Source organism: Corylus avellana, chromosome ca4 (genome assembly GCF_901000735.1).
Source record: "Corylus avellana chromosome ca4, CavTom2PMs-1.0".
Classification (NCBI taxonomy): domain Eukaryota; kingdom Viridiplantae; phylum Streptophyta; class Magnoliopsida; order Fagales; family Betulaceae; genus Corylus; species Corylus avellana.
In genome coordinates, this window is record NC_081544.1 from 26,912,064 (window position 1) to 26,937,088 (window position 25,025).

At 35.7% G+C, this 25,025-nt stretch overlaps 2 protein-coding genes across 2 annotated transcripts in view; both read left to right on the forward strand.

Annotated features, from left to right (window-relative positions):
• Nucleotides 1-11,382, forward strand: part of LOC132177122 (DNA mismatch repair protein MSH1, mitochondrial) — a 32,362-nt gene extending 20,980 nt beyond the window's left edge. The window contains exons 17-22 of the mRNA XM_059589342.1: nucleotides 4,143-4,399; nucleotides 4,514-4,657; nucleotides 5,324-5,381; nucleotides 6,225-6,524; nucleotides 9,811-10,536; nucleotides 10,848-11,382. Of these exons, the coding sequence (XP_059445325.1) occupies nucleotides 4,143-4,399; nucleotides 4,514-4,657; nucleotides 5,324-5,381; nucleotides 6,225-6,524; nucleotides 9,811-10,536; nucleotides 10,848-11,075 (1,713 nt within the window). The 3' untranslated portion in view covers nucleotides 11,076-11,382. The remainder of the gene's footprint in view (nucleotides 1-4,142; nucleotides 4,400-4,513; nucleotides 4,658-5,323; nucleotides 5,382-6,224; nucleotides 6,525-9,810; nucleotides 10,537-10,847) is intronic.
• A 7,061-nt stretch (nucleotides 11,383-18,443) lies between these two features.
• On the forward strand, nucleotides 18,444-22,710 carry LOC132176893 (NADH dehydrogenase [ubiquinone] 1 beta subcomplex subunit 7). The gene is made up of 2 exons (XM_059589052.1): nucleotides 18,444-18,959; nucleotides 22,475-22,710. Exon 1 carries the CDS (start codon nucleotides 18,632-18,634, stop codon nucleotides 18,938-18,940), a length of 309 nt encoding a protein of 102 aa, XP_059445035.1. The 5' UTR covers nucleotides 18,444-18,631; the 3' UTR covers nucleotides 18,941-18,959; nucleotides 22,475-22,710.
• The last annotated feature ends 2,315 nt before the right edge of the window (nucleotides 22,711-25,025 follow it).

Below are 25,025 nucleotides of genomic sequence, written 5' to 3' on the forward strand. Positions count from 1 at the left end.
ACATTGTTTTTGCACTTCCATTGTATATGCATCTATTGGGGAAAAAAGAAACAGTAATTCATGTGATATGAAATGGGCATATTATAGATGTATGAATGGGGGGGACTTCTAAAATTGACAAATTGCACTTATCACTTTTAATCAATGTACCAGGGAAATGTTGCTTTATTACCTTGTGAAATGTTGTAAGAACACTTTGTGCTACTGAGAAAGTCTTGGATTAAAACAAGTGTTACTACCATCAGCATGGACTCCATTATTCAAGTTGCACCTTTTCAAGATCCAACTTGTGCTTTTCTGTTTAGGAGTATTGTTATTCTTCTTGCAAGTAACTGAGCATGTCATTGAAGGCTTCAAACTAGGACATTACAATTGGTTCAACTCATGATCAGGCTGTTTTGTGCATTAATACCCCTTTATTCCTTTGGTAGTGATATTCACCGGTTGGCCAAGTCTCAACCCAGAGCATGCCTGTGTTATGGGCTTAGCTCAGGCTGTATAATAACTCACCTCAGGCCTTGCTGAGCTTGGAAGAGAAAATTTCCTTTGGGATCAGTTTATACAAGCCTCAGCCGAGACCAACTGACATGCCCGCTTCAAAAATGTGAAACCTCCCTCTTTCCACCATTTTTATTCCATCTTTCATAATAATTCTGGAAGTACTCAAATGTTGTGTTTATTATTAGTCATTGTTGTTGACCGAATTGATCGTTTCAACATAAAACATGCCACTTTTCCAGTCTTCAGCATTTGTGGGGTCCTATTTACTTGTGCTAATTTCATGATCAGTAAACTTTAATTTGATGATTGTTGGATTATTAGATTACCGTTGGAGGTCTGAATATTAGGCATAATTCAAAGTCGATGTTATAAATGTCTTTTCTTCTGCCTAGCTCATCCTTTTACAGCACATTATTTTAATCAGCCTTGTTTTCTTCCAGGTTACTGAATGTGAGTGGGCTTCGGGTCGAATTGGTGAAATGATCTCTCTAGATGGTGAAAGTGATCAAAAAATTAGTTCCTCTTCTGTCATTCCCAGTGACTTTTTTGAGGATATGGAGTCTTCTTGGAAAGGTCGTGTGAAGAAGATCCATATAGAGGAAGAATTTGCAGAAGTTCAAAGGGCAGCTGAGGCCTTATCTTTAGCAGTAGGTCCCCCAGACTTAAAACTTTACTTGTCATGATTGGATATTGTTGAAATTTGAAATAGGAAGAAAAATGAAGAAAAGATGGAGAGAAAGAATACAAAGACTTAAGGTGGTTCAACCTTAGAGACCTACACCCACCATACATAAGCCCAAGTGACTACATTTTTTTTATCGTTGACTTAGATAATAAAACAATTCAATGAACCCTTTCATATAATGGGATTTATACAATTCAAAATATAAAATTGACTTTCAATTTACTATATTAGGATATCGAATCAATATAATTGATTGATATAATCTCATAATTTACTTCTAACCACCACTCCCTTGATTTACTCATTCTGATATGATAAGTAAATTATACTTCAACACTCTCTCAACTTGTGCATGGAATCCATGGTGAGATGCACAACTTAAAAATTTGAATTTGAAAGCTTGAAGTTGTCTTTTCAAATCAGTGGAGTTCAATAATACAGCCAATAAAGCGAAAACTTGATTTATGAAACCAAATTGGATGTGCTTTAGAGGCACATAAAAATAAATTCCATTAGAATGGGAACTCCCCCTCAATGATCAATCTGCAATAGATGCTTCTTGAAGATGTCATGGTAATGTTAATGTAATGAGATCTTTTACCATAACTTGTGACGATAGAAGTGAAAAATGCATAAGGAAGAGGCAATATTTCCTAGTAAAAAAATATTGAAGGTCAACCTCCGAAATCTGAGTTAGTCACAGTAAGGGAGGTACCGCATAAGAAAGAGCTGGCTGATATTCTCAATTGTAGTCTCTTCCCTTCCCTTGAAATAGTTGGGTCTCCCTCATGGCGCTTCTTTTAAATAAAAAACCATGGGTCCAAAGAGGAGGTTGGTGTTTGGAGGAAGTTCAGGGGCCTTTTGGGGTGAGTCTTTGGAGGAATATTAGAAACGGGTGGGGGGGTTTCTCCAATCTTGTCTCCTTCAAGGTTGAGGGCAGATCCCGCTTTCGCTTTTGGCATAAAATGTGGTGCAGAGAAGTGGCTCTTAAGTATTAATTTCCAGAAATTTATGTAATAGCCCATAATAAGGAGGCTTTAGTGTCAAACTACTTGGATCCCTCCAGCTCTTCTATCAATTGGAATCCGAGTTTCATTAGGGCAATCTAGGATTGGGAGCTAGAATCTTTTGACTCCTTTCTCAAGCTATTATACTCCTCGAAAACCTATCTGGGGGAAGTGGTTAGTATTATTTAACGTTATAGACTAGAGAGCATTGTTCGTTCCCCTAGAGAAGTATTTGGAAGGTTAAGGCCCCTCCGCACATTGCTTTATTCTTATGGGCAGCAACAAAGGGTAGAATCCTCACAATTGATAATCTTAGAAGGCGTGGTTTCTCTCTTGTTAATTGGTGTTATCTATGCAAAAAGAATGAGGATACTGTAAATCACCTTCTCATTCATTGTGAGTATACTAGTGATCTTTGGCATTTGGTTCTCAACTTATTCGGGGCTTCATGTGTGATGCCTAGCAACATCTTAGAGCTGCTTCATTGTTGGAAGATTCGGGAGCAACGACATCCCAAAGAGGCATTCTGGAAAATTATTCATGCTTTTGTAATGTGGAGCATTTGGAGAGAAAGGAATCGGTGGCTCTTTGAGGACTGCAAGTCCAATTTAAAATCCTTTTTTTTTAGATCTCTTTTGGATTGGGCCATCGTATATGTTCCTAATTTTTCTTCATTGAACTAATTTTTCTACATTGAACCTGGTAGATCTGGTTAATTTTTTAGATTGTAGAAGCCTATAGGGTGATTGGGCCCTCTTGTATACTTTCTGTGTATGAGGGCTCTGCTCTTTTCTTTCAATAAATTATTTTTCATCAAAAAAAGAAAATTCCTAGGGAAGATATGAAAAGAAAGAGGTAGGTAATGATAGTTGATTCAAAAAGTGATGATTGAAATCACAAGAAGAGGAAACTGAAGCTAGTAAAGAGATTCAAGCAAGGTCCAATTGGCAAACTCTGATACCATATTGAAATTTGAAATAAGAAGCAAATGAAGAGAAGATTGAGAAAGAAAGAAAGCATAATTAAGGTGGTTCAGCCTTAAGGTCTACATCGATCATACCTTCCGTGTAATCCAATAATTCTTAGAAGATCATTTTATCTTGATGTAGTTTCTTAATTATACATGTATTCTCTTGTTCAGTTGTTTTCAGGGTGTAACTATTTCCTTTGCTAATTTTATTACAGAATATTTCTTTGAGGTTTCCCTTGTCCAAATATTTAGCCTTCAATTCTGTACTATCTGTCATTATTTTTGAAGCATGGGTATGGATACATGTTCTAAGTACTACCACCAACATTGTAGTTGTAAGCTATTCTAAATTAATTTTGCATGCATTTACCATCTGTGTCCAGAAATGAGATAACGTTAACGTTAAAAGGGTCAAATCCATGCCATAAACCCTTTTTACATTTATATTATTATTTTGGATAAAATTCATGTATATTCCTCATTCAATACGTATCCAAGTTTTCTTAAAAAAAAAAAAAAAAGCGAAAAGCAGAAAAAGAGTTTCTGTATACTGTAGGAAATGGCGAATATATATTGGGGAGCATAGAGTATCTGACACATAGCAAACTATGGGTACAGCTTCTAGATTTGTCCTACTGCATAAATTGCTCATCTACTTGCAAATCTTGCCAATTTTGCACGTCTTGTTATCCAGATTGCTTATACTTACAAAACGATGGCAAGTTTGGTTAGCTGCATAACTTCTCCATATCCAAATTATGCACTTGCTACACTGCATGTTCTTGCATTTGGCACTCTTGTGTTTGAAAGTCAAATGAAATCGTTATATTCTCACCATAGATCAGTACATTTGGAAATATGCAAGCTTTGTTGTTATATTCTTGTAAGTCCCTTTTTCATCTTTTTTTTATTAACATTTATACTTTTCTAATTGTATTGTTATATGTCTATGGTTTAATTTACGGGAAATTATTTGCAGGTTACTGAAGATTTCCTCCCTATAATTTATAGAATAAAAGCTTCCACAGCCCCATTTGGAGGTTTAAAGGGAGAAATTTTATATGCTCGAGAGCATGAAGCTGTTTGGTTCAAGGGTAAACGGTTTACACCATCTGTTTGGGCTGGGACTCCTGGGGAGGAACAAATCAAACAGCTTAAACCTGCTTCAGATTCGAGAGGTAGAAAGGTTGGAGAGGAATGGTTTACCACATGGAAGGTGGAGGATGCTTTAACAAGGTGTGCTTATCCATATAAAGCCGTGGAAGTTATTATAATGATTCTCCTGAGTAAAATACTTGCTTCATGTATTTAATTACATCTTTTATAATGGATACGTTTTTTTTTTTTTAGGTATCATGTGGCAGGTGCCAAGGCAAAACTGAAGGTCTTGGAATTATTGAGGGGACTTTCTTCTGAATTACAATCTAAAATTAATATCCTTGTCTTTGCTTCCATGTTGCTTATTGTTGCAAAGGCATTATTTGCTCATGTGAGGTTGGGTTCACATATCTTTAATAAGTATTTGCAACATTACTTACATATCTGTGACAGTAATTCATTTCACCTATTACTCTCATGCCTGTAATTTTAAAGCTTCTGCTTTCTTTAACAGCCTTTATGTTTACTTATGAGTTAGAAGAATTAGGGTGCTGACGCATATATGGTGTCTTGTACCTTGGTGTACAACTTGGTTGGGAAAGACTTGACTTGAAATCAATTTAGTTTTTGCATATATGAGAATCATCTTAAAAGATTCAATCAGCCTCTGAACTTTGCGGGAAATAGGAATTAAAAAAACAATAAAAAGTAGTATGTACCATCAGTGATATGTTCTTAGGTCTTAATTGTGTTGTATAAATTGTCAATTTAATCATAAAAATGATTCAACTTAACGAAACACTTTTTATATGCATACTGTTTACACTTTAGCTGAAGGTTCCTATGGTTGGTTGGTTTACACAAAGCTGCAACTGAGGTCGAACTTGACCTTTGGTCAAAATTCATCATGCTTCAATTTGTTAACTTTTTCATCTTCTGCGTCCTGACAAGTTTGTGTTGTGAAATTTTTAGCTTTTGATGTAATATCTTGTTTTAATCACCATTAGTCTTTTATTAAACTTGCTGTCTGTATTTTAATTTTGTTTGATTGATATTTTGCAGTGAAGGGAGAAGGAGGAAATGGGTTTTTCCCACTCTTGCAAAGTCCCATAGATCCAAGGTTGTATTCAACAAATCAACATATGGTTGAGTGAATATTATATGATTCCTTCTAGCTATTGTAATCCTATTTACCATATGTTTTGTGATAAATATCACAATATGTACTTCAAAATTTATTGGATTTACTATTCGTTATGTTCTTGTTTATCACAATGATGATTTTTAAACAGGACACAAATCATTGTTGAATTTCTTTCTATTTTTAGTTTGTAATTATGACGGATCCACGCTAGATATATGGAACTGGTGTCTTCCCACTTGTCCTTGTTGATATTGTTGGTGTGAATTATAGATCCCTTGTGTTTGTGGTGTGTCCTTATTTCAGGAGATGGTGCCATGTCCCATTAACTGACATGGAAGCACAATAGTGTAGGCTTTTGATAATATGATAAATTGTTGGAATACTCCAGTAGAGGAACTATTTATATGTTGCACTGAATGATATCTTACTGTCTTCTGATACTTCACAACTTTCATATGTAGTTCAGGTAATATTTATTTACAAAGATATGGCAGTTAATATTCAGAGAGAGAGAACTGGAGGAGAGAGTGTCACTTTCTCTGAACAGCATATTTGCCCTATTTTCTCAGGATAGTCATGAGCTGTCTTAGGTTGAGAAGATGTGTGAATAAGAGAGATGGAGAGCTCTTTATGTCTTTGTTACTTAAAATATGCTGCAACTGTGCTTCATTGGTTTACATGTTTGGACATAATGTGTAACTGTCTGGGTTACTGCTGAGTTTTTTGTGCTAGAAGTACTACATCTGTCATAGTATATAGAAACCATCATCATCACACTCTTAGATGGTGGTGTCTCACATATTGATGTGTTGAATGCAGGATGTGAAGCCATTAGATGGAGCATATGGGATGAAGATAACTGGCCTATCGCCATATTGGTTTGATGTAGCAGAAGGCAGTGCTGTACATAATACAGTTGATATGCAATCATTGTTTCTTTTGACAGGACCTAATGGGGGTGGTAAATCAAGTTTGCTTCGATCAATCTGCGCTGCTGCTTTACTTGGAATATGTGGATTTATGGTGCCTGCAGAGTCAGCCTTGATTCCTCAATTTGATTCAATCATGCTTCACATGAAATCTTATGATAGTCCTGCTGATGGAAAAAGTTCATTTCAGGTAAAGTATTAAATATTTTTATAATTTATTAGCTATTCATAAGTTCTAAATATCTTGGCATATGTGGTGTTTTGGCAATGGAGTCTTTCTTTGGTTTCTTGAATGCTAGAAAATTATATTTGTAGATTCCAACATCAATCTCCTTGCTTTGTTTTGATTTTTTTTAGCTTTGATGTTGGATCCACCTCTCTATGCTCTAATTAATTTGTCAATTGGATAGCAATGTTGTGTCTTTTTGCAGCATCATATTTCCTCTTGTTATCAGAGGAGATATACACTCATCTAGCTCTGTGATGATTGGTAGAGCAGCATGGTGAACCATAATTCTTGTAGCCCCCCTTTGATTTTATTTTTTTTGCTAAGTAATTCAATTCCATTAAAAGTGCATAGGAGTGCAACCCAAGTACATAGGAAGATACAAGAGAAATTAGATAATTAGAGAGAGAGAGAGAGAGAAGAAAAAAGGAAAAGGGGAACACAAGTCCAAGAATTTCGAACAAACTAGAGAAGCGATTATGTGCATTGCTATCCAAGCATAAAGAGATTTGAACATGACAACTCTTAACTCTACATCTCACAGTTTTTGAAATTCTTAGCATTCCTCTCTCTCAAAATGCACCACATTAAGAAAAGAAGAGTCAACCTCTAAGCTTCTAAAATGCACCTACTTCCCAAATGGCCTCACCAGTTAGCCAACTCCACCACCCTTCTAAGCATGGCCCATTCTACACAAAAAAGATGGAAGATCAAAACCCACAGTTCTCTAGCCACTTCGCAATGGAGAAGAAGGTGCCTCTTACACATCCAACGCCAATCTGCCACTATGATGTGTCACTTTCTCAAGTTATCCAAAGTTTAGATCTACCCTAACACCGTCGTTCACACAAATAACATAACTTTCGAAGGAGCCTTAACTCCCCAAATGCTGTTTCAATGAAATGGAGAGCCAACGAGAATGCAAAGTGCATGATAGAAGGATCTAACCTCAAGCTTCCACCTTCCTGATCCAATACATTCTATCCTCGCTGCCTCATCTTGATTTAAGAGAGTACACAAGATCAAAGAACGAAGTGACCAAATCTACCTCTCAATCATGCACAGGTTTGATAAAAGAAATATTCCATTGAAGGTTGTCGTTAAGGAACTGTTACCCAAACCTCTTTACAACAGGCAATAGTAAACAATTTCAGAAAAGAGGCCTTCAGGGATTGATCTTCACGCCACAAATCATGTCAATAACTTGTGTAATCTTCAAGCTCATATTTTGCCGGCGATCATGTATAGATGATTCTTAGTCATGGGCCACCAATCGTGAACCCTGTCGATTCCTCTGTTGATAGGTCTGGGTCATTGGGTTTGGCCAGAACGTTAGTGTATGGAGCTGAACCATTCACTGATGGCAATCGTTTGGGTTTTGGTGATTTTGAGACAAAAAAAGAGTCTGCATTGTTGGATAGCTTAGTTAATGAAGAGGGTCATTTAATCAAGGAAAATGACAGCGAGCTAGAGGTCAGGGTGGGTGAAGCAACTTGTTCGGGTGGCAAAGATTCGTGTAGACCAGATGGGCTTGATATGTGTTGTGCAAAAAGGAATAGTCGGGCAGGTTCAGAATTGGTGCTTCGTACGACGGAGGAGCTCTTTGTTTGTGAGCCTTGAGCTGTTGTTCCCCTAGCGTGTTTGTCCAACCCGAGTGTTCAAAGCCTATGGCTTCTAGTTGGGTCTTGCTGAAGGTGAAGGACATTTGCCATTTTATTGGTCTAGAGCGAGGGGTTTGAAGGGCAATTTCTGGTGTTGTTTACAACCATTAAAGTGGGTCATAACTAGGAGGGATGGGTTTCTAACTCCAAAGCAGCCTTCAGAAGTAATAGTGTTGAAAAGACTATCCTGCTTGGTCGATTATGATTCCATGTTCAAGCTGTAGCAAAGTGAAGGGGAGAGGGGTGCCTTGGTTTATCCATGAAGCCCAAATTGTTATCATGGAGTGTAAGAGGGTTAATCGAAGGGGAGAAGCGCCTGAGAGTTAGGAATTTGGTCAAAGAATGGAAGGCAGTTGTTATTTGTCTTCAGGAGACCAAAATGGAGCTTATGTCCTATAGTATTGTGCATAGCTTATGGGGGTGCAGTCATGTAGATTGGTGTTGTTTGGACCCTAGGGGGCTTGGCTGGTTGGCTTAGTTGGTGGGACTAGCTCTGGGGCATCGGAGGGGACTTCAATGTCACTCGTTTTCCTAGTGAGAGATTGGGCGAAGTCCGTTATTGTCTAGCTATGTTGGAGTTTTTCAATTTCATTTCGAAGCAAGGGCTCATGGACATTCCTGTAGTGGGCGGCTCTTTTACGTGGTCTGGCAATAGGGACATCCCCTCTAATGTCTCGAACTGATAGATTCATTGTTTCCCTAATTGGGAGGTCCAGTTCTCTAATTTGATGTAGAAGAAGTTACCTAGATTGTGCTCGAATCACTTTCCTATTATACTCAATTGTGGAGGCCTTCCAGGAGCCAAAAGATATTTGAAGTTCGAGAACATGTGGCTGAAATCAGAGGGTTTTGTAGATAAGGTGAAATTGCAGTGGTCCTATTACCACTTTCAAGATTCTCCAAGTTACTTTCTGGCTCATAACTCAAGTCTTTTAGAAGTGTAAGGAATTACAAAAGAAATTCTTCCAACAACTAATTTATGAGCTTGGAATTAGGAGGTGTTTGGCAATATAGGGAGCAATAAACAGGTTCTGGAGGGCTTGGAGGAAGAGAGGTTTATATGAGGTGGAGATAATGAGGAAGGCCCTTAACGTGACAAGGCTCCAGGTCCTTAATGGTTTTATCATGGGTTTCTTCCATAGATTGTTGGGAACTGCTCAAACTAGACTTCATGAGTGTCCTATTCTATTTTGAGCACTTCCCCAGGCTTTATGGGTTAGTCTTTCCAGCTTCATTTGCTGGTAATCAGAAATCTATGGGAAACTTACATAAATTGTTTATGTTTTTTCAATTCCTAAACTAATACTTGCTGCCATTGGATACCCAACCTGGCTAAATTGAAATGGCTTGAGCTCTAGTAGTAGTGCATTTCACTTACAAAAGGTTGTTAACAGTTCATTAGATATTCTGCTTTATTATTAAAATATTTAATGTATGATTATATTCTGTTGTAGAAGTCTTTATAGGGAGATTCATTTTAACATAAAGTTTGAACTGTAATTCAAATTTTTTTAAAACGTATGTCATTTTTCACTCATAACATCATAAGCACCGTCAATAATTTATTCACCGTGGTTGTAATATCTCAGGTAGAAATGTCGGAAATTCGGTCCATTATTGCCGGAACCACTAAAAGAAGCCTTGTGCTTATAGATGAAATTTGCCGAGGAACAGAAACCGCAAAAGGGACTTGTATTGCAGGGGGTATCATCGAAACTCTTGATAAAATTGGTTGTCTGGGTATTGTATCCACTCACTTGCATGGAATATTTACTTTGCCACTCAATACCAAGAACACGGTTAACAAAGCAATGGGAACAGAATATGTAGATAGCAAAACAAAACCAACTTGGAAGTTGATAGATGGGATATGTAGAGAAAGTCTTGCATTTGAAACAGCCAAAAAGGAAGGAATGCCTGAAACAATAATCGAAAGAGCTGAAGGCCTGTATCTTTCGGTTTATGCAAAAGAAGTTCTTTCTGGAAGAAATGACACAGAAACAGACCTTTGTTCTAACACGAGTATTAATCATTCTGATGAATCCCTTGAATTGAATCGGATTAGACAAGAAGCTGCCTTTAATAGGAAAAAGTCAACAAACCGAGTGGAAGTTTTACAAAAGGAAGTTGAGAATGCTGTCACAATAATATGTCAGAAGAAGTTGATTGAGCTGTACAAGAAGAAAAATATATCAGAACTTGCAGAGGTACACTGTGTCCTAATTGATGCTAGGGAACAGCCACCTCCATCAACAATAGGTGCTTCAAGTGTCTATGTGATGCTTAGACCGGATAAGAAATTATATGTTGGAGAGGTACTTTTCTTTTGACATTCATTTATATTATCATCAAATATGGGTTCATACTCAGAAAGTTGTCCGTGTGCTTTTCTCAAGATGATTAATTACACCAAACCACTACCTTTTCTGCTATTTCACCAAGATGACCTGAGCCACCGTTGTCCAATATCTGGTGCAATGTATTTGTCTTCACTCTTCATCAAAGCTATTTTAGTAACGCAAAATCCAACATCTTTTTTTTTTTTTTTTTTTTTTTGGCTGTAAAATATTAGTATATTATTACTATCACCTATCTAAATTGACTTTTTCAAAAACTGTTGCTATAGACGGATGATCTTGAGGGCCGAGTCCGTGCGCATCGTTCAAAGGAAGGAATGCAGAATGCATCGTTCATGTATTTCTTAGTCCCAGGAAAGAGTCTGGCTTGCCAACTGGAAACTCTTCTCATCAACCAGCTTTCTAATCAAGGCTTTCAACTGACCAATGTGGCTGATGGTAAGCACAGAAATTTTGGCACATCCATCTCCATAGAAAGCGTGCCTGTGTGCTCATGACGCCACAGCCCTTGATCCCCATGTTGTGCAACCAATAACTAGTCAGTCAGAAGAAAGAGGTAGTTGGCCTTGCTATGTTACTGGATGTAATTCTTTGACAAAAGCAAGAGGATGTGAAATTGATCTGGCAGTGGCTGCAGCAATTTTGTCTTTTTGATCTGTTGCTCCACTTGCTGTTTAAGGTCCTCACCTCCAGTAAATGGGGTGAGATTTTGTTGTTATTTGACATCTAATCTTACTGTCAGTAATGCTACATGTATATAAATTTCTTTTTATTTCATGAGTTCTACCTCTCCCATTCTTTCCGCGTTCACTTCTCTTTGGACTTTGTTTTTCACTACTTTCAACAGGTTTTGAACTTTTGCTAGGCCTAACATGGCTTGCAAGGAGTGGATGTTGATGTAAAAAATAACAGATCCTCTTGGAGGTGCCCATTTACCTGCAAGATGCACTAGTTATTTTATGTTTATATATTAAATATTCTCCCAAATTCTTATATCATAGCCTACTTCTGTGCCATGTTGTTTAGTATGAATTTGTTGATTATTTCTTGAGTGATTAAACGTTTAGACCAATTTCTGTCGTTAACTGAAAAACCCATTTGATACTTTTGTCAAAGGTTCTGTCAAATTTTTTAATGGGAATCCACGTCACCTTACTTAAATTCATGACTTGTGTCCATTTTGCCACATATGAATGACAACTCACCAAAGCCTATGACGTGGCCATGTATCATAGGTGGTACGTGGAATAAAAAATAAAAAATAATTTCCAAATCTTAAAAAAAAAAAAGTTACAATTTAACAAAGAGTAAAGATCAACATGTACGCCGCGTGCAAAAATTTTCTTAAAAAAAAAAAAAAGGTTTTTTTGCACGGGCGTGCTGCACACGCCGCGTGCTGTGAATCAGTGCTCTTTAACAAAACCTATTTATCAAATTTATCCCCAAATTAGCTGAACAGCCAAAAAGTTACTAAATCCTAATGGTAAATTGAAGTACCTAAAGAAAAAGCCCTCATGTAATGTCTGATCCTTAAAAACCAATGACTGATCCTCTAATAAAAAGCACCCAATGCAAAAGTACGGCAAACCTAGGAAATGGATGTCAACATGCGATTCTAGAAATCAATTTCCGAAAGTGGTCATTGAGAGAGACACGTACTCTAAACCGAGCTCGTCAGAAGAAGAAGAAGAAGACTAGGAAGAGGAAAACGAAGAAGAGGAGGAAGTTGCGTAGAGCGAAAATAGAGAGAGAAAGGAGGAAGCTTTGGATGATAAGTAAGATGAACTCCACCTCCTTTTACATCTGCGCTCAAATCCTCAAGCCCAAGAAATTCTGGCTCGGGTAATAGATCTGACTCGTGCACATCAGATATGGAAAGGGGCTGGCAAGGGCGTTGCCGGAGAGATCCAGGTTTTGGAGGCTCTGGCAATACTTGAGGGACTCCGGAAGCTCGCCGGCTAGCTGCATTGACCGAAACTCAGGCTGATGAGGCGGTTCTTGATCTTGAATTCCCCCTGAATTCAAGATTCTGAAATTAGTTAAAAGATCCCAGCTGGTCCTTGTCCTGCCAAGTCTCTCACTAATTATAAAATAATAAAATAGTATTTAAACTTTAAAAAGAAAATATAAAATAAATAAATAAATCAATGGGGTGGCTGGCCACCCCAGTTGAGCCTGAAACCACCCCAGACAGGCTCTTAAAGGTGGCTGAACCACTCCCAAAGGCCATAATCCACTCCATGGGCCATGGGTTTGGCGCTTAGCCATTCCCAAGCACCGAACCCAAAAATTAAAACAAAATTAAAATTTTTGGATTAAGGGTGGTCAAGCTACTCCCAAGGGCCATGAGGGTTACTTCAACCGGCCCTTGGGGGTGCTCTAGCCACCCCCAAGGGCCAAACAAAAAAAAAAAAAAATTTAGGTTTGGCCTGGCTACCCCTAAGGACCCCTTTGGCCCGGCCACTTGACCCCTATGACCCTTGGGGGTGGTCGCTCCAAATCAAAAAAATTTTAAAATTTAGGTTTGGCCCGGCTCAGAACCAATGTGACAGAAGTAGTCGATTTGACAGAATCAAAAGATTTTATGATTCTGAACCAAGATCATGCTTTAAAATCGGGTTTCAAAGAAAATTTGATGACCATCAAGCCATTGTTTTGTTTTGGTTTAAAATTCGTTTATCCTATATATATATATAGTAATAGACTTATGAAAATAACTATTTAATGCTTATTTATTTATATCTCATATGATCATTTACTTTATTGAGCATAAATATTAATTAAACTTTATGCTATGGTATTGGTCAACATAAAGTTTGAAGTTTTATGGTGCCATTATAAAGTAGTGAAAATCAAAGTGATTTGGTAATAGCCACAGCATCTCAACTCCCAAGTCATGATGATGATAATCAAGTAAATATTTTTATAAAACTTCATAAATGAACTTTTGGCATCTTTATGAGAATTAGATGCTATTGAAGTTGTGATTATTATAATATTTTTAGGAATAGCCAAATCATCCTAATTTTATAATGATAATCACATAAAGATTATTTAGATGAACTTTATGGAAAATTAAACATCTATATTGTGATTAATTCATAAATTTAATGACTTTGTCCACAGAGGTTATTATTTTCATGATTTAATTAGAATAAGATGGTAAATTTGGCATTAAAAATAAAAAATTTTTTAGGCCCACAGGTACATGAAATTTTTATTTATTAATGTTTAAATCTACTAATCTTATTAATAAAGTTATTTAATAAATTCGTGTGTGATGTAACATTTGCCCACAAATAGGTTGAAATTTACTATTAAATTAACATTTGTTAATTTAAATAAAGTTACTTCATAGCATTAAAGTATCTTATATGTTTTGGTCATTGCATGCATTCATGCTGCTTCAATTAATGATATTTTATGTTCCAATACTTTATCTTCCAAAAAAACAGTAGTGGAAGGTTCAAATAGTTTTCCAGGTCGCAGATGTTTTCTTCCAAAAATGCACAGCAGAGGAGAGGTCTCTGTTTGTGAGAATTGCCAGGAAGATATGGCTCCGTAGAAATGAGCTTGTGTTTAATGGGGAGGGTTGGCACAAGACAAATTGGGACGCTGCCTTGGACTCACATAATGGTATGATGGGAGTGGGTATAGTTGTGAGAGATCATAGAGGCAGTGTTTACGCTACGAAATGCATGGTGATACGGGCCATCTCGAACCTTCTACAGCTGAGGCATTAGCTGCTTACCATGCATTTGTACGTCTTCAGCAAGGCTATGGGTATCAACTAAATCTCACTGGAAGGAGACGCCATGCAGGTGGTAGCAGCCGTCAAGTCCAGAGATACCCAAACGACTCGCTATGACCAGCTCATAGATATGATGATACGAAACTGCTTCTGAATTCTTTCCCAAACTGGGAATGTTATCATGTTCCCCGTGAGGTTAACTCTGCGGCAACATGGTTTGGCCAAAGAGGCTTGTAAACATGTCATAGAGAGGTCTTGGATGCTTGAAGTTGAAGTTCTAGTATTTATCCGTGATATTGTTTTGACATAACAATCTGCTCTGTCTTTCTTTGATTAATGAAATATCAACTATTACTTTCAAAAAAATAAAAAAGAATTAGTGATAATTTTTCTGACTAAAAAGAAAAAAGGTGTTTTTTAACTTTGGGTGTTTGGAATTTGATTTGGTGCTCCGTGTGGACAAATCACTTACTCCCACAGAATACACCACATGAGATTATTAGCCATGCATGAATAGTGGGAGCAATATAATTGCCTAAGTTTTGATGTTCAAAATGTATAGTGGGAGCAATATAATTACCAAATGTATCGGTATTATATTCTTGAATACTTTAAGGCCAGAGATTTTATAAAGATTGTTGAGGAATATTGAGTGAATTCCTATAAGGCTTCAACCAACACCCTAATAGAAAAACTTTAAAGAAAAACCTTACACACCTCCAAAAGTGTGCATGAGCACATTATGGTAAGTACATAAAAGTCAGAAAGCTTGCAAATTAAGGAAATCTATTTATGGGCTAAGATAGGTCTCCCGTCAATGTTATACAAAATTTTACAATGTATTACCTCATATGGTTTTATTAAGAACATTGTTAATCAGTGTTATATCTTAAGGTCAGTGAGAGAGAGTAAAGTTACTTTCTTTTAGTCCTATATGTAGATAAAATTTTGCTTGCAAGCAATGATTTAGGTTTGTTACATAAAGTTTCTAACACTAAACTTTGAAATGAAGGATTTTGGTGAAACCTCTTATGTCATTGACATAGAAATTCATAGAGGCATAAATTAAAGAATGTTCAGACTGTCTCTAATTAAAAGCCTACATTGAAAAAGTTTTTGAGAGGTTCAGAATGAAGGGGACTATGAATTTAGGACCTATTATTAAATAAGATAAATTCAGTAAAAAACAATATCCCAAAATGCATTGGAACAAGAGCATATGAAAAATCTTTTGTATGCATCGCAATAGGTAGGTTAATGTATGCATAGTTATGCATTGGACCTAACATTGGACTGGCAGCAGGATTAATGGGTTGATAGAGAGCTGCAAATAAAGTTTTGTGGTATATGCAAGAAAATCAAGAATTACAAATTGACCTACAGCTACACTAATCGTTTAAAGGTGGTTGGTTATTCAGATTTTCTTAAATATGTAGGTAGTAGAAAGTCTACTTCATGATATATTTTCTTATTGCTAAGGGGTTATATCATGGAGATGCAGTAAGCAAACTAAAGTTAATACGTCTACTATGAAAACATAATTTATTGAATGCTATGAGTTTAGTTCACAAACATTGTGGTTGAGACTTTTTATTAAATGTTTCGAGATTGTCGATTTTATAGCAAAACCTATAAAGATTTTCTGCAATAATTCTTCTCTAAGAATAATGAAAGTAGAAGCAAAAGTAAGTATATCGACATAAAGTATCTCACTATGAGAGATAATATTAAGAGACATTAAGTGTCTATTAAGCATTGAATTAATGATTGCGGATAACATGACTAAAAGTTCACCGGTAAATAAGTATATACTCATGTTGAGTATATGAGACTTATTAATTCATTTCGTGTTAAGTTTTTCTCTAATTGGTCTGTGGGGATAAAGTTATTGTTATAAAGTTTTGTGCACATGTATTGTTTTTATCTGTTGGGATAAATAAAGTTATACCGAGAATGACTCATTGGAAGTTATTCATAAAGAATTATACCATATAAAGATTTTATTTATAAAGATTAATACAATGTAATTCATGGAAGGAAATGTTAATATAATAGCATAACCACCATGATTCGTGTATTGTATCTCTCTAAGTGAAATTAAAGCTTGAGTAGTTTTTAATTATGGCCATATTCAGTTTTAGTTATCCAAATAATTTTAAAGATGTGTCATGTGAGCCAAGCGGGAGAATGTTAGAACTCATCTCCTACAAGGAGATTTAAAGTGGCTCACATGTCACATATATTTTATATTATATTATATTATATTAAGAGAGTTTTTATTAAATTAAAACTTTCAGGTAATTAAATATACGGATAACTACTTAAGATGAAAGATTATTTAATTTCACCAAATGTTGTATTCCCTGATGAAAGGAAGCAACGTTTGATTATGGATAACGGTCTTGATCTATCTATAAATAAGCCTATGATTATCCATCAGTTACAACATGAACGTAAGAAACAGATAAATCAAAAACTTTTATCTATCACTCTCCAATATATTGTGAGGGTTCTAAGATTGCAAATTCAACAAACATTCAAGTCTGAATTTATGGATTATTCAATTCAAGCACTTAAGCAACAATGGCAAGATGATAGTGATTTTTTTTTATGTTTATATATTAAATATTCTCCCAAATTCTTACAATATATATATATACCTCATCTTCAGATTGATCATCTTTATAATTAGAGAAATTATGAGGAACCTGAGCAAATTCAAAGACAAAATGAACAAGAGACACCACAAAATGGTGATCAAGAACGGTAAACCTTTAAAATTAAACCAATTTGATTCAATAATAAGAATATATATATAATATTAGATGTAGTCCATTTTATCAACTACAAAATATTAATACAGTTATAGCTAGGGTCACCCATATATAAAGAATAAAAAAAGGAATGAAAATGTCATGATTTGTCACCAAGTGAACATATATAGTTATAATTAAATATCAATACATGCAGTAAAGAAAATTCAGCATCCACCAAATTTGTTTGAGTAGCACGTTACATGCTTAATAGCATGAATATTATCATCATAATATTGTCATAATAGTAGGCCAAAAGAGAATGTTATTGTATGCGGAGTGTTCAGATAAACTCTTAAGAAAATAAAATATTGGAGGAAAATTAAACAAAAATAAAGCAACGATCTTGCACGTGGAACGCACAAGCCAACCATCTAAACAAAAGTAACGATCTCTACTCTTTTTCTCTCACGTCTTTCTCTATCTTCTCTAATCTCTATATGATGTTTTTTTTTTTATCAGTAATGCATTTAGAACTTTCTTGGAGGATTTTTCATAGTTGACTTAAGGGTTTTAGTAACAATATTTAGAAAAAAAAAAAAAAAAAAATCCTTACAATAAAAGTGTGAAATGTTCAATTATATGGTTGCAATGTTCAATTATCTAGTTTTGTCATGGCAGCTTACTTTTCAACACTCCCTCTTTTCGTAATATTATTAGTTTGTCGAGTTATCACAAGGTCATACACTACCAAAAAAAAAAAAAAAAAAGCATTTTGTGTGTGTTTTTTTTAATTGTCATTTCCTTTAAACAACACAAATAATGTTTTTTACATCGTTTACTATTTAAACGACAACAATTCACAATTTATGTCGTTTGTATAGTAAATAACAATAACAAGTGATGTTAGTTATTGGACAAACGACATAAATTAGGAAAATGATGTCATTTGAACAATAAATGACAATAAAAAAATGATGTTATTTACTGTTCAAACGATAATAATTCACAATTTATGTTGTTTGTACAATAAACGACAATAACAAATGATGGCGTTTACTGTTCAAACGGCATCATTTTCACGATTTATGTTGTTTGTATAGTAAATGACAATTAAGCATTGAACATGATGTGAAATGATTTATTTGATTGCATTAAATATTGAGTTAAAGATTTTATTTTATTTTGTATTCATCAAAAAGGAAAAAAAAAATTGTTATTTTGCATAGGAACAAATATTTTAACACATTTTAAGTGTCTTATTTTTTTTATTTTTTTATTTTTGTAATTTATACATTCATACAATGTTTGGTACGGGTGGGCAAAAATCCACCCAACCCACAAACCCGTCCCAATCCACCCGAATTTAGACTGAGACGGGATCAAGTTTTTTTCAGCCTGAGCGGCTGATTTATCAGGCCTACCTGCACGGTAGCCAGTTAACAATTAGCCAAGCGAACCCAAAACCCAAATCCCATCAGTCATTGCCAGCTAAACAGACACGCTGAGAGAAAGCTCCCTACGCAAACCGAAGCCATTTTTCAAAGCCATGGAAGTGGAGGGATCGTCGAAGAAGATGATAGCAACGCAGGCTGAGATGGTGGAGGCCAGGGTCCCGCTCCCTTACAGAGATCAGTGCGCCCACCTGCTGATCCCTCTCAACAAGTGCAGACAGGCTGAGCTGTACCTCCCCTGGAAGTGCGAGAACGAGCGCCACACCTACGAAAAATGCGAGTACGAGCTCGTCATGGAGCGGATGCTCAAGATGCAGAAGATCCGTGAAGAAGAGGCCAAGTTGAAGCAGCAGCAGAAGAAGCAGCCTCTTCCTCTCATTCCCAACACTGCCACTGCTTCTTAGACGCCCAAATCCCAAATGAGTCAGTCTGAATCCTGCCTTTTTATTTTATGGGTTTGATTGGTGGGTTTTTTGTTTTGTTTTCGTTTTATTTAGCGGGTTTTGCATGATCTAGGGTTTGCTTGTGGACATCAGGGGTCTTTGTTTGTGGAGCCTATTCATTTATGGGGTTTTGGTTGATCTCTGGAGTTTGTGTTGGTGATTTATTATTGGATTATGTTGTTTTTTCTTTTCTTTTCTTTTCTTTTCTTTTTTTTTTTTTGGGGAAAATGATTGAGGGAGCTTTTGATTTATGAATATTTTGAGGGTTATATTGGTGAGTTCTTAATAATGAGTTTGTGTTTGGTCTAGGCTTTTTTTTGTGAAAGTTAAGCATGAGCAGGGTTTAATTATGAAAATTTAGGGGTATTTGGTATGTGGATACTTATGCTTTTCGTTTGTACCATTTGGAAAAGTATCTAAATTTAGGGCTTTGAATTTGTTCCCATCGATAGTTGCTGCTTTCATTGGGAATCCAATGGAGGCCTCTGGGTTGGATAGCTGGCAATCATATGGTGGGAGTAGTCTTACAAATACAAAGCATAAGAAAATCGCCAATAGTGAACTTCTGAAGCCATTTGCAAGTCTCTGCTACTACTGCATTATTGTCACGAGCTGATTTTCAGAGATTTTATTCAGGTTAGTTAGATTTAGAGACCAATAACTGGCACCACAGGCCTCGAAAGAAGCAAGAAAAATAGAAAAAGAAATAAGAAATGAAGTGGTCTTGACTTTTGGGAGTTGAGTGTTTAGTGAGGGAATAGATGGATATAATCAGGGTAAGAGGTTCCTTGTCATGGATGAGATGATTTAACCATGTTCAATGATGATTAAGAAGTGCACTACTTGGGAGCAACATTATAAAGATTGAAGGTGCTGTGCTGGAAGATAACCAAGAAATGAGCTATAATAGTGTGAAAACACATGTTGGAGATTAGGTACTGAGCTGTGTGCTGTGATCAAGGGGAAATCCTTGGAACAGAATATGAAATTGTCCATAATCTCTTAAATTGTTGCAAAAAGACATTGCATGAAAAGGACTTATAATAGAGGCTATATAATCCTTGGAACAACGTGTTTGCATGAAAAGGACTTTGTAATCATAATCATGTGCAGGCTTAGGTTGTTCTTGAGATGTATCCCTATGCTAGGTTCTAAGATGGCAATGGTGTAGGTACACCCCATATTTGGGCTATAAAATCATGAAAACAGGGGCATTGTACATTAAGGATTTTCTTCCTATTAGCATATTGAGTGGTGTCTACAAGATTATCTCCAATGTCCTAGCTAACAGGCTGAAGCAATGTTGGGAAGGTTATTTCGGAGACTCAAAATGCCTCAGGGGGGAGACAGACAGTAGTCTCAATCCATATTGCCAACAAATGCTTTGATAGTAGAATCCAATTAGAGGAACTAGGTGTACTCTGTAAATTGGATCTGGAAAAGGCTTATGATCACATTACTTGGGGTTTTATGCTGTATATGTTGTGGAAATGTGGTTTTAGGGAGAAATGGTGTGATTGGATTGCACATTGCATCTCTACAGTTTGTTTCTCTGTTTTGATTAATGCTACTCCCATTCGCTTCTTTAATAGTTCTCGTGGCTTGAGCTAGGAGATCCTTTGTCTCCTCTACTTTTTTGTCGTGGTTATGGAAGCTTTGAGTAGAATGTTGTCCGCTATGGTGAATAAGGGGCTTTCACCGGGTTGTTTTTGTGGGGCCTAGGAATAATGATGATCTCTCCTTGTAGTACACACTTTTAACAACATTGCACTCTCTTTGATAGTCAATGTACAAAAGAACATAAAAAGGAACCCATCTTTCTGCATATCACTCATTGCAGGCGATGGCTCAAGGCCATGTACTTGCTGATGCTAATCAAGCTGTGGGTCCCCATGATGTTCAGCACGCACCAAGGTAATTGGCGTAATATCTTCTCTTGGTGCCCTGTTGGAAGGCATCCATGGAAATCCCTGTGCACACTTATGGGAATCATCATTATCCAAGTAACCAATGAATTGCCCCTATCAATAGTCTCTCTCCTCCATTGCTATGCCTGCCTTCTCCATGGTATCACGAAGACCAAAATCTGAACTGTAGAGCGTTACAAGTGTTTTAGAGGAGGAGATAGTGGGAATGAGGTAGATGATTTTCTTTGGTTGGAAATGTTTTCCTTGATTTATGGCGAGTTTACCTTGGAGGTCAATTAAGAGATGTCAAATACCAAGCCTGCAGCTGGAGGTTTGGAACATAGGATTGAAACTTCCCTTACCTGCAAAATTCTTTGAATCTTTAAAATACCTTCTCAAAATAGACTGTTATGGTCATAGGGAGGCTATTGCTTAATGATACAAGTTTATAAATGTTATATCTTTTATGACCTGGGATTGGTGAAAAATAATGGAATGACTTTTGAATATGTTATGTTGACTACTGTATGTTAACAGTGACAATATTGGGATGTTATGTGACTAGATTATTAAACTCTTCGATGAGAAGCATCGATGCTGTGTTCTCATCTAAGTGACCTACCATGAGAAACAGGTGCCATTGGCTTTTTCCTTTACCTATCACACAATAATCTAAGTGGTGACATGGTGGCATAACATTGGATGCAGAGATACTTTTCCTCCCTGTTATTAAGAAAGTGATAGTTGTTTAATAGTTGCTGTTAGTTTACATGTTGAGTGCAGTGGAAGGCTTCCCCCGAAGTATTGTTTGTTGCCGTTTGGAAGAAAAATTGGCAAGATACTAGATGTTATAAAAGTTATCTGGGCTTATGTTTCTAACCTTTTAATTAGACAAAGATCTCATCGGAAAATGGCAAGTTGAATATATCAAGGACTCTTTTTTTTTGGTTTTTTGTTTTCTGCTTTTCATGCCATCCATTGGGCTAGTAATAAGATATTAGTCTGTTAGAATCTCTGAGCTTTTGGGCAAGAACTGCATTTTTCTCTTAATTATTAAACAGTTGAAAAGAGTTGAAAAGTGAGTTTTAATTACCTGAAGCTCGATTGATGCCTAATGTTTTGTGTCATAATAGGGTAGTTATTTCATATTTTCGTAGTGCATGAAGGCACTCAAACATGGGTTATGATGTCTTACTTTGAAATCAATGATCCAAGGTCCATTACAGCTCAAAAATGATTTGTTTTGATTTGGATACTTTTTGGAAGGCTAGAAGAAAAGACTTGTGCATCTCTCTCTCTCTCTCTCAACCACATCTTCTTGCGCTCTAATTTTCTGGAGCTAATTGTCAAGTTAGGTGTGCATTCATTCACTTGAATCACTTTATATATTTGTTTTCGAAAGGAAAAAGAAGAGAGACAGAGGGGTGTTGTCTCACTAATTCAATTCTTGTATCTTAATGATATAATTGTTCTTGTTGTTCAATATTTTTAGTTTTTTAGCTTTTCTTTTTTAATTATTATTATTATTATTATTATTATTATTATTATTATTATGTGTGTATATAACAGTGGTTCTAATTTCTAACAGGCATGTTGAAAAACTGCTCAGATGTGGATGCTCTGATGATGTTTTTCATTGCTATTGATGGGAAGTTATTTTGAAACAAATACGAGAGACTCCTTGCATTTAATTGCTCTTGTTTCCTCAGTTTGCGACATATGGAATAAAAATTTCCTCAGTTACAATCACTTGACATGTATGATGATAAGCTTGCTTGCTTGCTATTGCATTGTAGATTTGGAATGAAAGGCATTGTTGCTTAATCTTGTAATTTTACCAATTTGACCAAAATGCTTCTCATAATAATTTTTTTATTTTATTTTAAATAAATAAATTGAAGCTCTGTGGAAATCATCATGAAAGCAAATCCGATTTAGAGAGAGGCTCCACTCCTCCTCCTCCCTCCATTTGCACTCCATTGAGATTAAACATCCAACCCACTCTTCAGCTCTCCATCCATCAAACTCTTTTCTCACACCCAACCCTACACATTCGTTCTAACCCCAATAAAAGTGACCCATTTTTGTGAGCAAATACAACACCAATACACCATTGAGAAGAAACTTGAACAGTATATGATATTATCCAGGCTGAAGCAATTTAGATATTTCAGGTCTTCACCAAACCAAAGAATTGGCAATGCCAGGCGTGCCCCCTTACGTGCATGGGTTTGTTTTACCAAGCAGTAAAAAATAAAAACAAATAAATAAATAAATAACTTTTTATTTCTTTAATAATAATTCTCAATCTGTACCTAATTCCAATCTTCAAGGATGTAAAATAAGTCAAACAAGTGTGGCCCTGCTTCTTCAATCATCATCATGTATATATTCCCTGGAATTGGATTTCGCCTTTTTGGACATGAACCATCAATCGTTTAACTTTAACCGCCCAAAACAGTCTTAATTCCAATTCCACTTTCCATTCTAAAATAATAGAAATATATTGCTCAACCAAGAATTAAGCTGCTATTTTTGACTCAAACCGTGTATACCATTGTGGTGGGTGCCCACCTGCGTATGTTTTCTTCTTCTTCTTCTTTATATATATATATTATCAAGTGTTCAAATTGAAGAGCAGAGAAATTATGGTAAAGTCCAACAATCACAGAAATTTGAAAAGCGCTTCAATGGCCACCACCTTTTCTTTTTATCAGTCAGCCAAGACATGCTTAATTGGCTTAATTGGTAAAATAACGATCCATTAGCGATCATTGATCTTGAACATATCAAGTGGTTAGAGTTGATGACACCTGATTTGAAATAACATCAGCTACTCTTGAATTTAAACTTTGACAACTGTGGCCGGCATCGATTACTTTAATCAAAATTTTGATATCGACTACTATAATTGTAATTAGCCAACTATGGGCTTGAAATTAGCCTCATGGACTTCTAACTTTTTGTCCTTTTTATTTTATTTTTTTACTTCTAACCAGCAATCTACAATATATTGTTTCATATTGCTTTTCGGTATGATATATTGGGATAATTATGGACAAAATTTTTTTTTTTTTTTTTTCGGTGAGTATCTTAAAGCGTATAGGTTGTTTAATTGCACTTCTGAAGATCTTTTTTGGTTGTTTCACCAGATATATCACATTAATCAAAATAAATCATCACAATTAAAAAGTAGAAAAAGTCATAAAAATGTCATTTCCTCGTTCTTCTAATTAATTACGTGAATAGAAATATACAAGTACAATCAGAAACTACAACTAGTGACAGTGTCTTTAACAATAACTTAAACCAAACACCATATCGATCACTTTAACAACAATCTAAACCAAACAATAACAAAAATATATATAAGCATTGTGTTGTGACTTGTCGTCAATTCTCTTCTTCAACGTGCCTCGTACCATGAATAACTAATTAAATTAAACAAAGGTAAATCCTAAAGCACTAAAGCATTTAATGTGACTATCTCTTAAGGATTACTATATATATATTGTGACTATCTCTTAAGTATTACTATATATATATATATATATATATATATATATATACCATTCCCTGATTGCACTAAAATAATCGCTACACATGTTACTTATTTCGTTAATAATTAAGTAAGGTGTTGTATTATTAACCTTGACAATTAAACTTAAAGGCGAGTATATGAACAAAATTATTTTAAGAAATTCCCAATTCCATCCTTAAAGTGAAAATATAGCAGAGTTTCGGGAAGGAACAAAAGTCTGTTAGCTTTTATAATGATTTACCTCTGATTAATTACTTTCTTTTAGTTTATGCATAATCTTTCTTTTTAGGATGATTCATCTCATATCCCGTTATTAAAAAATGTTTTTCCCTTAAAGGTTCGGATCACACAATTTGTTTATATGTCATGGCCCATGTGGCAATTAAATGGCCATGTAGTTAAGGGCGGAGAGAGGGGTCAAATGCTCTCCTTAGTTTAGACTCTCAACTTTTTCTTTTACTCTCTGTAGAAGTTTTCCTTGATCCCTAATTGTCAATCCTCACCCCACTCATTAGTGGACACAAAATTACTATTATGTCATCTACTCATTGTCTCTTCACTTGCATTTTGATTTTTTCAAATAAAATTATAAAAAAAA